The sequence below is a fragment of the Apostichopus japonicus genome, chromosome 19, assembly GCF_037975245.1.
Source record: "Apostichopus japonicus isolate 1M-3 chromosome 19, ASM3797524v1, whole genome shotgun sequence".
In the NCBI taxonomy this organism is placed as follows: Eukaryota; Metazoa; Echinodermata; class Holothuroidea; order Aspidochirotida; family Stichopodidae; genus Apostichopus; species Apostichopus japonicus.
The window spans coordinates 4,107,565-4,120,413 of NC_092579.1; the positions used below are offsets into that span (position 1 = coordinate 4,107,565).

A 12,849-nucleotide genomic window follows, 5' to 3' on the forward strand; every position below is an offset into this window, starting at 1 on the left:
TAGTTTTTACAAAACTAGGTTAAACGATACAAATTTGGGCAATTTCCAGAGAACAGTCATTTATGGATTCCTTCTAGGTATCCATACATGGACACAACTTTGAAATCATGCAAATGGAAAAACTGGTATATGCTCTTTAGTGATGTGACAAGTATGGTTCACTTCTCTCGTATAAAAGACAGGATCGAGTAAATCATTTGAGGGCCAGCATCATATTTGAAAGAGAATCAAACCAAAATGAATATAATCATAATCTTCATTGATAGAGATTCTTTTAAACAGTGAAAAAATGATCCAAAATGCTGGGGCAAATCAGCTCTCTTTTGAGAGAGATATCTAGGTTTAAAAGTTGCACTAGGAGGCTGCCGGTTTGATAACAAATGTGTGATCCCATGGTGCAACTTAGAGATCATTTACTCCCCCATTGACTTTCTTACTATATTTTCAAGGTGATTGTAAACAATGGAAACAATGTGACATTAATTCATGCTAAAACCTTTCAATCACAATTGGAAATTGTCATAAAGGACTTTACTGTCACAATCAAATCATTAATAGATACTTTCTTGACTGATTTCAAAATGTCTCCGATCTTTAGCAATAATTTGGCAGGTCAAACCTTTCTGGGGAGTACTTTTTGCAATTATTATCAATTTTAGCAAAAATTTACAGTCAAGAGTAATGGCTCAAATTTTGGTGGCAAATGTTGAATAAAAAACGACTTCTATTCTTCTTAAAGAGTGATTTGGGACACAAACTTAATTTTCATTTGTTGTTGATCAATAAAAAACACCACAAACAGCCCACATTCTAATTCTCTGTCACTTTTAATATATATACTGTAAGAGGTGTCTCTTTAAACATCTGAGGCTCATGAATTAAAGTGACTGCACTAATAAGTCTAACACTTTTCTCTTCTGTAACATTATCAAGACTAAAATTTTACCTTAATTCCCCAATTAATGAGTTTGAAAATTTCAGTTAATATCAAAGAACCGGTGCGGTGGCCGAGTGGATAAAGGCGGTGGCACTTGAAGCAATGAGGCTTGGCAATCGGGAGGTTCCGGGTTCGAAATCCGGCTGGGTCAAAGTAAGGTGGGTTTTTCATCCAAGAGCAATCTATGGTTTTCCCATCTGAAATGACTTTCTAAATTGAAAATGTGCCAAATTTGAGTTTAAATTAGCCACCCTACGTGTAAGTTGTAATCCATAAGCCCTTGCGGGTTTCTCCCACATATGTGGTCGCTTATGGGTTGTAAAAATAACTGCTGATTATTATTATTATTATTATTATTATTATATTATTATCATAATTATTTCTTTTTTACAAATGAGTTTTTTCATTTCAAATTTGGGAAGAATATATCTCATGTTTAGCTTAAAGACAGAGCTGTATATAAATAATAATGGATATTATACAGCATTAGAAGGCAATCTCACAATCAAATCTCTCCAGTGCTGCAACACACTCTTATTCCAATTGCTTCTTCTATACAAACTACCATTCATTATTAATCAGTTAATTGAGAAAGATACTTGATCTTGATCCATCAGAATCATCATCTTTTCAAAGTTCCATCTAATAATATCAATTTTTAAAGACAAACCAAAAGTGATTTGATAGTAGGGTAGTCATCAGTACTACAATAGACTTACTATTAAAATATCTTGCTTTCTATACAAATATACACTAAAAGCTTGTCTCGTATCCTAGCAACAGTACCATCAATGAAGCTGGTCAGGTTAGCAATCTACCATCACCACTAATGATTTGAACAGTTCTAATGTCTGTATATTATTTGATCCTTTGCGGCATTATCGATGACTTCTCTACCAAGTGAAGACAGCTTGCTTCGACTGCTTGATAGGTTAAAAGGTCATCAGTGCCATACCCAAAATTAAAAAAATTTCTGAGATGATTTGAAAAACCTCTTTTTCTAGAGATTGTACATCTTCCAGATGAGGAGGGTTTTTTATTAAAATTTCTCGGTCAAAGAGGTGAGATGCTCTGAAGGTAATAAGTGTTCAGGTTTTGATCATACGTGACCAGTTTGGGACTTTCTTGGCATATTTGTGGGTAATAGAGATGACCTCTAATGCATATACAAACACTGAAAGTTTAAATTACACCTACTGTACAACACTTTCATAAGACATATTTAATATGCAATTAGTACTCAAGGAGATGGTAAGGCTAATTTTGAGCAAAATTTAGATCTTTAAAAAGTGATGCTGCGGGTGTTCGGACAATTTTCTGAGAGGTTTACTGCTTCTTGATGATGAGGTCTCTTTTCCTTTAAATGAATTATTTTGATTGGTTGTCTCAATTAATGAGGCAAGATGCTCTGAAGAAGACTTCATGTTTGATCATCATAGTAACTGCAGTATAGGGCTTTCACTGTCTAGCAGCATATTTGAGGGGAATAGAGATGACCTATAAGTGTGTATACAACCTGAGACATTTACTCAAGACCTGCAACATTTCCATAAGATGTCTCTAACTTACAAATACTCAAAAAGGCAGTTATTAATAATAATATTGTAGATTTATAAAGCGCAGACATATCCACCCATAACTTCGGCGCTCAAGGCGCATCACAATATTACACTGGTCAACGATAACCTGTCGAACATATAGAGACAATCCCTCCACATGGCAGCAGCTAAACAGCGCCCAGTTGACAGTTTATCTCACAGGTACCCATTTAAACACCTGGGTGAAGAGAGGCAATGGAGATAAAGTGCCTTGCCCAAGAACAAGACGCAATGATCTGGTCAAGCCTCGAACCTGCAATCCCTAGATCACAAGTCCACTGCCTTAACCACTTGACCACAACGCTCTCATTTGTCATCAGGTTACTAAAAGCTAATGTGTTTAAATTTTGGATTAACAATTTATACTGATTGATTTCCAAAAATGATTTTCCAAGTGGTTCTAAGACTTCTGGATGATGGGATTCTGTTTAAATGAAAATTGGTGATTCAGTGTCTCAAAGAGGCAAGTTATTCTGCAGAGGTCAGTGTCTGGCAGAGTTCATCTCTGGAAATTGGTAACCACTTATGGAATGTTCTAGCATATTTCTAGCATATTTTATGGCAATATGAGATAATACCGTATAAACTGTATATGATTAGAGAACGGTTTACATTAGATTTTCACTGGGAGATGTCACTAAGTAATTTGCAAGACAACAAGACGCGGTTGTTTTTCTCATCAAGTAATTATAATATTAATTCGAATCTAATCTAATCAAATCCAATCCATTCCAATACAATACAATATAATATAAATTCTATTTTAAGAAAAGAAAAATAAATTTTGGAACTCAGTGAAAATTTAATGATGGTGGAGAATTGTGTGTCTGGTTATATGGATTTAAAGGACTATACCAACTCTTATTGGATAAAGTATGCATTTAGTTAATGTGCTGACTTTATGCTGCTTTTAGGTTGTACCATTATGTATTTAGGTCGTTCCAAAATTGTCTGACCTTATAACAGTGCATCACATGACTCTCATATGGTAAGATAGGGGATCTACCTGAACACATAATCAGTCTATCAAACTCTCAACACCGAGGATAAAAGGTTTGCCCAAAAAATGATCAACAAAATAGGTTCATTTGATTAACAACGAGGGTCACAAATATATCACTACATATTCAACGTATACCAATGATTGGAACCAAAATTTACACACATTGAAGGCTCCATTACCCCCATCTTTCGTACTATCTATGATGTTCATAAATGAGCCATGAACTGAAAACTCACTTTTATATCTCAAGATAAATGAAAGACATTAAATAATTAGAAAATGTAAGAAACAGTGAAACTTTGTTTCATCTAACATGTTTTATGCCGAATACGGTAGCTGTGAATTAAGCATTTTATGTCCCGAGATAGAACACCAACAAGAAACAAGTATATAACTGCTCAGTATGTGCAACTACTGCAGATAGTCGCCAGCCTAATTTGAATTCATTTATTGAAAATGCTCATGAATAATGGAACAAAAAAAGTACATCGTCATTTGAACTTATTTTAATTACCTAAAAGCACATGTTCGTGAATAGCTATGGAAGGTATGAATGCCCAGTAAGTTCCAACCACTGTACCACCCAAAAAATAGTTAATTATGAAATTGCTCAACCACAATGCACTGTTGCTATTAGAATTTGTTTTTCTCAAATTTTCATGAATATATACTTTGAGAGTGTGTCAATTTTTTTAAAATATGGGCACAACCAGGATTCTATAAAGGAAGCTAGGGTGTCACCCTGTGATCCTGCAAGCTATAATAACCATATATCGAGTGTGTATCTATAAACAACATCTGATAGTCAACTTTTGGCTTCCAAGGTTCATATTCAATTTCTTTCTCTAGGATACATCTAGTTCTACCTATACAGATGTAAGTTTATAGATATCTATATATATACATACATAAGCATTACATGTTCAGTATATATCTTCTTTTATTGTCAACCTTCAAAACTGTCACAATGGAGATGATGATATCATGTGTTTAACACTAACAGAATGAATGCTTTACCCTGCAGTCATGCAAACAGTGGATTGTTCATTATCTTTGTCAAGTTATTTTACCATCACAACTACATTTTCCCATAGCACATTTGCATTCTTCTCCGTTTTATTCCCTCCATGTCTTTTTCCTTTTAAGGTCGCTGCGCTGCAGTTAATAGTACTACACAAACGCTTTCCGAAAACACAAGGTCGAGCCGACTTGTCTTACGAAAATCACTTAAATTGTAATATGTACATGTACAACAATATGTATGAAGCACACTGATAAATGCACCACCCTTTTCTCCTTCAAGGTCTCTAATGACACTGAAATTTTTCATGAATTATTTCTTAATTCCCTTGATGACGATGACAGACAATAATGATAATAATAATGATGTCAGGGGACGATGTCGAGAGAAAACTACCTATTCATTAAAACGATTGTATTGTGCTAAAAGGATAGTAATTGAGGTTTTTCAATACTTGAAACTATTATTACTAAGTCTGTTTTCTGAAACACATAATACAGCGCGATGGACCAAAACGCTGACATAATATACAATTGATGACTCTTAAATAGTGCATTACGGTAAGGACCCTTTGCTATCCTGAGACGGTCCGTACTCATATTCTGGCATAATTACTAATTACAACATTGGCCCTGTGGCTAATTCGTACTTGTAGTAGGAACAAGAACTAAATTTTGAACAATTCCGTACTCTTGCTTAGGACTGTGTACTTGTGTTTGTATTCATCCCAGGGAATTCTACTAGTATACTGGTAGTACTCATGCTGTGATGTACTTATTATTACTAAACATAAAGAAAGCTATGCTTATATAGGCTCATGGACTGTACATCTGCCAACCTTCTTAGTCAACTATGTATGAAAGCTATCATCGTCCACTGAAATACAAATGTCATCACCGCACGAATGCAAACTATGATACTTAATATTCCTATCAAAATAATTTCACACCAACTTTGAAGCAAGGTTTTAGCCTTTATTAACTAGATCTTCAATGCCAGCAATATTCATGAAATAGTATTTCTTTCACTTTCAGTAATTTTCCTATATTATATGAATATAGAGCTATATAGTACATTAAATTTGTTTTATATCACATTTTGTTTTTGCCACCTGGTGGACCCGTGGCACAAAGTGCGATATCAAATTTTGAAATATCTAGGCCAGATCTGAGGGCTTTTGTTTGTTCAGCCTGCCGCCTATTTGCCCAAATTGATTAACATGCAGGAGAAAGGTATAACTGTGGTACACACACGGAATGAAATTAACTCTGATTCAATTTTCCTTTTTTTTCCGTTTGAGAAAGCGTAACGCTGTTAAAGTGGGATATTGGATATTTCCGAATATTTCTGTTTTATTAGATTTTGTGCACTCTTATTTGCACGTCGTGCCATTCTGAAAGTACCAGACCTAATTTTGAATCACAAGCGCTTGAACTAGAAGTCCATTTTAATCAACGACTGCTTATCGTCTGGGTATGAAAGATCGCAGTTCTGTGATGGTAATTCTGTCTTCGAATATTAACTAAAGTACAGGCCGAGTGGGACGAAAACCAAATTAAACAGGTTCATTGAAGCCATGTTGGCACATGGTACAAGTGTGGTGTCAAATCAGGGGAGGGGTGGGGATGGGGTGGGGAGAAGGAAGGAGAGAGTAAACTTTTTTCTTGTTCTTTGTTCTCCATTAATGTTCCTTTTATTAAATATTTTATTGTTTGTTTTTGTCCCATACTCTTGCATGAGTCTATTTCTTGAAATAAACAAACTGCTTCAATCTAGAAAATATTTAAGATTCCCTCGTGCCCCGGAAGTGAGAGAGAGGATATTCAACAATCAGTTTGAAGTATTTCAGTCTTCATTTTTAAAGTGACTGCCTCTGGAGTCATTCTCTTTCAGGCGCGTAGCAAGAAATTTGCCAAGAGAGGGGCAAACCTGTAGGCACACTATCAGAGCTGTAGATTCGGCCTTGGAAACTATCTAAGTGAAGCGCCACCATAAGTTGGCGCGAAGCGATCAAGAACAGTTTGGCCGAAAATGCCTCCCAGATCACTGGAAATGGCACTTCCCAGACCTTGTAAGATGCATCTAAGCATTTTCTATTTTGAAATTACTAGCGATATCATAAAACCATACAAAAAAAATGTGCTCAAGGGGGGGTGGTCGCCCCTTTGCCCGCCCCCCACCTTGGCAACGGGCCTGTTCTCTTTAGAGTAGTACGTTGAGAGTTGATTACGGTTGCAAACATTTGTGTTTTTTGTTCTAAACATAAATTTAAAGCTACAGTAGCATGAATAATTTGATCAAACGGAATATAATTTTGGTAAAATCGCATACCAAAAGTAAACAGCCACAATAAACACATTTTGAAAATATATAGTTTTTCAATCAAATTAATTTTTAACTATTAACAGGATTGAGAACAGGATTTATCTAATGCACTGATAATAATTGGTACCAATGGTGATGAGAAAACCATACCACTTCAAGAGGAGACAACCACTGGTGTTGACTCCAAACAAGTTGGTGGAAGAACCATTTGGGCTAGGGTACTTCTGATAGCCTTCAACCCCACCCCCCTCCCACAAGACCCCACCCCAAACATGTGGGTAATGCAGATGAGCCTTCTGTTATATTTGATCAATATCTTATCATAAAATTATATCGATTTTTATCATAAAGAAATTAAATCCGTAGATGAAGATAGATCAGAGACTCACTTGTTCGTAATCTTCAAGAAGGGTGACCTGCTTACTGCGCATGGACCGTTTTGCAAGGTAGATGGCTGCCGAGAGAATGAAAAGGAGAATTAAATTCGGGAGATGGAAGTTATCTGATGTAGCAAATAATCTGATATTTGAACTTATCGACGGAGATATAAATGGCAAAGATTTGTCACAGTTCATGTTACTGTAATATGACTGCCCTCGTATTTTTCAGTGTTTTATGGGAAACACACAGGATAAACCTTAAAAGTAGGAATACTTTACAAAGTAAGAATACTAAAGTAGTAAGTGATTTAAATGCATTGAAGACTTGCCCCAAACCGCAAGCCGTGCTCTGAAAAAGTTAACTTTCTGTTGCTTGCAAGAGAAGATTTGTTCTTGTCGCTACAAATGCAGACAGTAATGAAACGTGATACCTTGTAGACCTGAGATGTCCATCGCTGCTATGTACACTGTGTAGTGGGTATTGACCGTAGCTGTATGTACTGACTGTACACTAGTGTCTAATTACCGACGGTAGCAAGCAGTGTGTGTGTTTTCTGGGATCTATGGTGGTGTCTAACACTTCTGTTACACCTCATTCAAAACTAGGTCAGATTACAGGCATGAGACGTTTCTTTGTGCGCGAGTCTTCACACCCTTTAAAAGCTGCATACCAAGTCTTCTTGACCCTTTTGGATAACCCAGGCTCAACGTATAAGACTTTGTAAATCCTCAAAGAGGGGGAGGAGACAGAAGGGTCTTTGGAAATGGAAGTGGGTTATTGTGTTAACAGTAGTTCTTTTACAAGTTCATTCTTCCCATATAGATCTGATTAGGTGTACCTAGTTTACCTGCCAAAACTGTCAGAAAATAGGTGTAGCTAGGAAAACTTCCAAAACTGAAAAAAAGATGATTAAAGCCATCATAGTTATGCATCTTCATAAATGGAATGCATAATTACGGCTGTAATTGTTAAACATTCATTATCCAAACAATTTGATGAAACATATTTCCCAAAAGGTTTTACTGTCTCTGTGTGATTTTTATAAATACACATATTCTTCTAGCGCCTAACACGTGACTTTAATTCCAGTAAAATCCATCGATAAAAAGTTTTGCTTTAATTTCATAGTCAGTTGATCCATTTGGAATTAGGCAATAGTTCCAATAAGCTCAAAAACAAGAAAAATACTGCTGCCATAAAAATACTAAAAAATATAAAAAATAAGAAAATGAGAGAAAGGAACTATTCAATGGTAATCACTGCATGAAATACAAGCTAGCTTACAAACAAAGGACTTCCTAAAAGTCATGTCTTCAACTTGCTCCAAGAAATGTGAGTAACCCTACCTAGATAATCTCAAGGTATTTTATCCAATTTGCGATTTCAACCAGATTTAGCAAAGAAATTCAGTCGAAATTAAATGAATAAAAAAGAAATCTCTTTTGCCTATCTGCCTGCCTTTAAGCACTTTCAATTTAACAAATGAAGCAGAATTCTGGAGAAGATGAAGGAAAAGAAAAAAGAAGAAGAAGAAGAAGAAGAAGAAGGGAAGACAGATGAAAGAAACTTAAAAACAATGAACGAAAAGAAAGACAAACTAAAATGAAGAAACAAATACACTATCAAAGTTGACAAGGGAGAAATATAAAGAGCTAGATTTGATGAAATGTAACCATTGTGAGGGAGATTACATATAGGGAACATCTTCGTATTTTTTTTTCCACCAGTCACGATTTTGAAAGAACACTGATGATTTCGCTCTCGCGAACGTGAGTAATTAACAAAAATGAAGCAAATAAGGGCATAAAGCACGTCAAGCCAGGTTCGTTATGAGACTGGTAGATGGACAATGATGACTTCATACACGAAAACAAACTGATATAATTGAGTTAAAGCAAAAGTCTTTGTAAGAATGTAGAACTGTTGGAAGCCAAAAGAAAAGGACGAAAATATCTTATAATGCAGCCATAGATTTCTAAGAACCACGTTTGATGGAGCTAGAAAGCTGTGTTTTGCAGTTGGGTTGTTTTAACGTTGCGTCACGTTGAGCCAAAAACCATCATGTGATATTGACGCATTTTATGTGGATATACTGTACCTCTCTGAGAGATGCAGTCAAACATCAATTTATTACATCCCGATCATTGGCAATTAATCATTTTAATACAATTAAAACAAAAGTGTTTCTTTTCAATTTAATGTAATGTTTTATTATGCCTATATATGTTCACAGGGACCCTGCTGTGAATATGATTACCCCCCTTCCTCCTCCCTTGGTGATGAGGGCCTTGACTTCATCAATCTTCATGTTATTTCATGGACCCAAATAGCAGATGACATTTTCATGTTTAGAAGAGTTTAGTGGAAAAGAGGATCAAGTCCCAATCAAGGACCCTTTACAAACACTCTTCAAGTTCCCATAAAACCTTTACAAACACTCTAAGTCCCCATCAAGGACCCTTTACCAACAATCTTAGTCCCAATCAAGGACCCACTACAAACACTCAAATTCCCCATCTAGGACCCTTTACAAACAATCTGAAGAAGGAAGTTCAGCTGACAAATATTTCAATGAATTGAGACTATTCTGGTCAATTTGCCATATTTTTCTAGAAATATTTTCAGCAACTCAACCATCTGTAATTAACGTTCTCCACTTTCCTCCTGAATCTTTTACAAACAGGTTGTTTGCATTGATACAGACCTTGTCAGTTTATTCTGATTCTTGCAATCTCTCTACTGTTATCCCAAGCTTCCTAGAAAAGCTGCAATCGATCTCTCTGTAAATATATGCTTCCCTCAGATAGGTTCCCTTTAAATACAAAACCATCTCCTCTTTCTCCACGATTAATAAATTATTCACCGAGAGAATAGCAAGATGCATTGATCATCTAGAGAATAATAATTTGTGCACTTAGATCTACTATATACGGCATCTACACAATTTAGATGGCATATATCATAGTCTTATTTCCTGCAAGCATTTACTAAGTAACAGTTACATATTGTTATTTCTCTCTTTTTCTCTCTCTCTCGTGTTTTTGCTTTCTTCCCCCCCCCACCCACCCCCCCTCCCCCCCAACTTCTCTCACAAAAACATTAGTCCATTACTTGCCATCAAACTTCCCTAATGGGTTAAAATCGGTTGATGCGCAGACTGATAGTTACTTTGGGGCGAGAGTTCGAGATGATTATCGCTGATCGTCAAAATACCTACCGTAATCTGTGTTGTCATGGGAACGCTCGTAAGACGGCCAGAAATATGGGCTCTGAAAGCGATAAAGACAATTGTCGTCTTTAATGGAAGTAACTTTGGTGGTATCGACGGGATATATGTAGCCGAGGCGATACACCATGGTAGCGATGTGCATAGCCTCGGTGTTATCTTCAGTCTTTTGCTGGATCGTGATCCACTCCACGAGATCACTTCCTGCAAGACAATAGGAAAGGGGATGAAAAATGGGGGCGGACTGAGAAGAGAAAAAACTGTTCTCTGTGTTAAAAGATCAGTGAAGGTTCGTTATTTCAGCTTGAGACTCTTATTGATCGCCATGAGATGTAACAGAAAATAATGGCTTATGTAGTACGGTAAAGAGAGAGTAAGTTAAATACTGCGTGCGTCAAAACCGTCCATAAATCATAATGTTGTGTCGTGACGACGCAAGGTCTTACCGGTAAATGCACATGGAACGTAGGATAGGAAGACTTTCTGGCTCTTGGTGGGAATACCGTCATTAGGATGTTGCATTTCTCGGATCATTTGTTCCATCTAAGAGAGTAAAAGAGATATAAAAAAAATTAATATCAATCTGTTAAGTCTGAAAAGTATTGTTCCACACACCTGATCGAAAAATTAAGGTCATAAGTAGAATGATGATGTTATTAAATGTTAAAATTACAAGCGAAAAAAATAACCAGTCGTTCCTAATATGTACTATACACACTGGCAGTCATATCGGTAAGGTAATTTTACACAAACGTAACATAAACACAAAATTTTATAAAATTTTGTCCAACTGTTACCTTTGGTTCACCCTGGGGTACCTTCCCAACAAGTTTGAACAAAATCAGTCCAGCAGTTTAGGTGTTTTGACACAAACTTGGACAAACACCCTGACTGTCTGACACAATGACACACACATCCACCCACACACATGGGCACATTTTGACCCAGCCCTCAGTCATGGACAGTTTCCTGTGTTCGGTGTTCTCCGCAGGAAGAGGACATTGTCCCGAGAGGGGAGGGGGGGGTGTAGTGCAACACAGTGGCGAATTGCAAAGTCAGTAATTGCTATGAAGGTTAGATTCGTTCAACACTGCCAAAGTGAATTAATCAAGTCACACACATCCAGAGTCTCTGCATGCTAAGTTCTTCAATACCGGCCTCATTTCATTTTCGGGAAATTTTTCACAGAGTTTTTTATTACTTTTTTCATTTACCTCAATGTTTTATAACTTGGAAGTACAATCACAAGTTATATTCAGTAGCCAGTGTTTTACAGTCAACTTATTTATACATACGGATGATTTCATTAATCACACTTGTAAAAAAAAGGAATGAATTAAATCTTTGCAATTTGCATTTCCACATAAAATTTTCATTGATTTTGTTATTCAACTAAATCTCAAGATTTGATTTGCTGGAAGTACAGTCAGTTTATTTCTACCATGCATGCAGTGTAACATAAATTACCGGTACCACACACACATGAGAACATGTATCTACACTTGCTAATAATGAGAAAGACACATCATTACATGCCATATATTCAAAGATGACTGTACCTCCCAAACAATACACCGACGAACGAAATGGTGATTTTCTTAAGTGTACAATAGACAGGATATTTTCCGACATTTATAAACTAGAAAATCAATGCTTATATGGCAGATATTAACCTGGCATTGTTCCTCCAGGAAATTCAGAAAAGAAAGTCTCGTTGCTAAGGACAACAATCAAAACAAATGGAGATCCAGTTTTTATCACTCTTTACTGTTGCCTACACAATTTGGGTTTGTTGTCTCAAATAGGTCTGTTTTGTAAGTTTATTGTTGATACACTTTCAGTCAACAATCACAGTACAGCTTGCCTTCAAATTTGACAACCAAAGAGATATAAAGTTGGATTAACTCAAATGATCGAAAACATGCAAATTTACATCGATGTTTGAAAGAAGTAGAAATGGGATGCCTTTTGTAAATGTAAACATAAACCAATGCTTGTATTTGAGGTAAAGTATAAGGACCTGAATATTTTGGAAAAATCAGCATAATTGTTGCAAAAACTATTTGTAATTACAGAAAATAAAATATTGTAATATTTAAATGGTCAAAAATAGTCACTAAATAGCACATTCAAGCATCAATGTTGCACATTCAGAGTTGCTAAAGTCCTTAGTCTTGGACAAGGTTATGTTACAGTTTGTCCTTGTTAATATTTTGTTTTCTCTTTGGAATGGGCAGGGGGGGGGGGGGTAACAGGGTGGATCAGGAACTTGCGAAGAAGCCTCATTGACTTATCAAAGCCGCAAGCTGACCAAAGTCAGTCTCTTACATTCATATTGAACATCTATGATTATGAATT

At 36.1% G+C, this 12,849-nt stretch overlaps 1 protein-coding gene across 2 annotated transcripts in view; it reads right to left on the reverse strand.

Moving 5' to 3' along the window:
• LOC139959958 (regulator of G-protein signaling 11-like) overlaps window positions 1-12,849 on the reverse strand; it is an 85,431-nt gene that overhangs the window by 55,619 nt on the left and 16,963 nt on the right. For both annotated transcript variants that reach the window (XM_071957911.1, XM_071957910.1), the window contains exons 3-5: window positions 10,938-11,034; window positions 10,483-10,695; window positions 7,274-7,338 (exon numbers count right to left, since the gene is read on the reverse strand). In XM_071957911.1, the coding sequence (XP_071814012.1) occupies window positions 7,274-7,338; window positions 10,483-10,695; window positions 10,938-11,034 (375 nt within the window). The remainder of the gene's footprint in view (window positions 1-7,273; window positions 7,339-10,482; window positions 10,696-10,937; window positions 11,035-12,849) is intronic.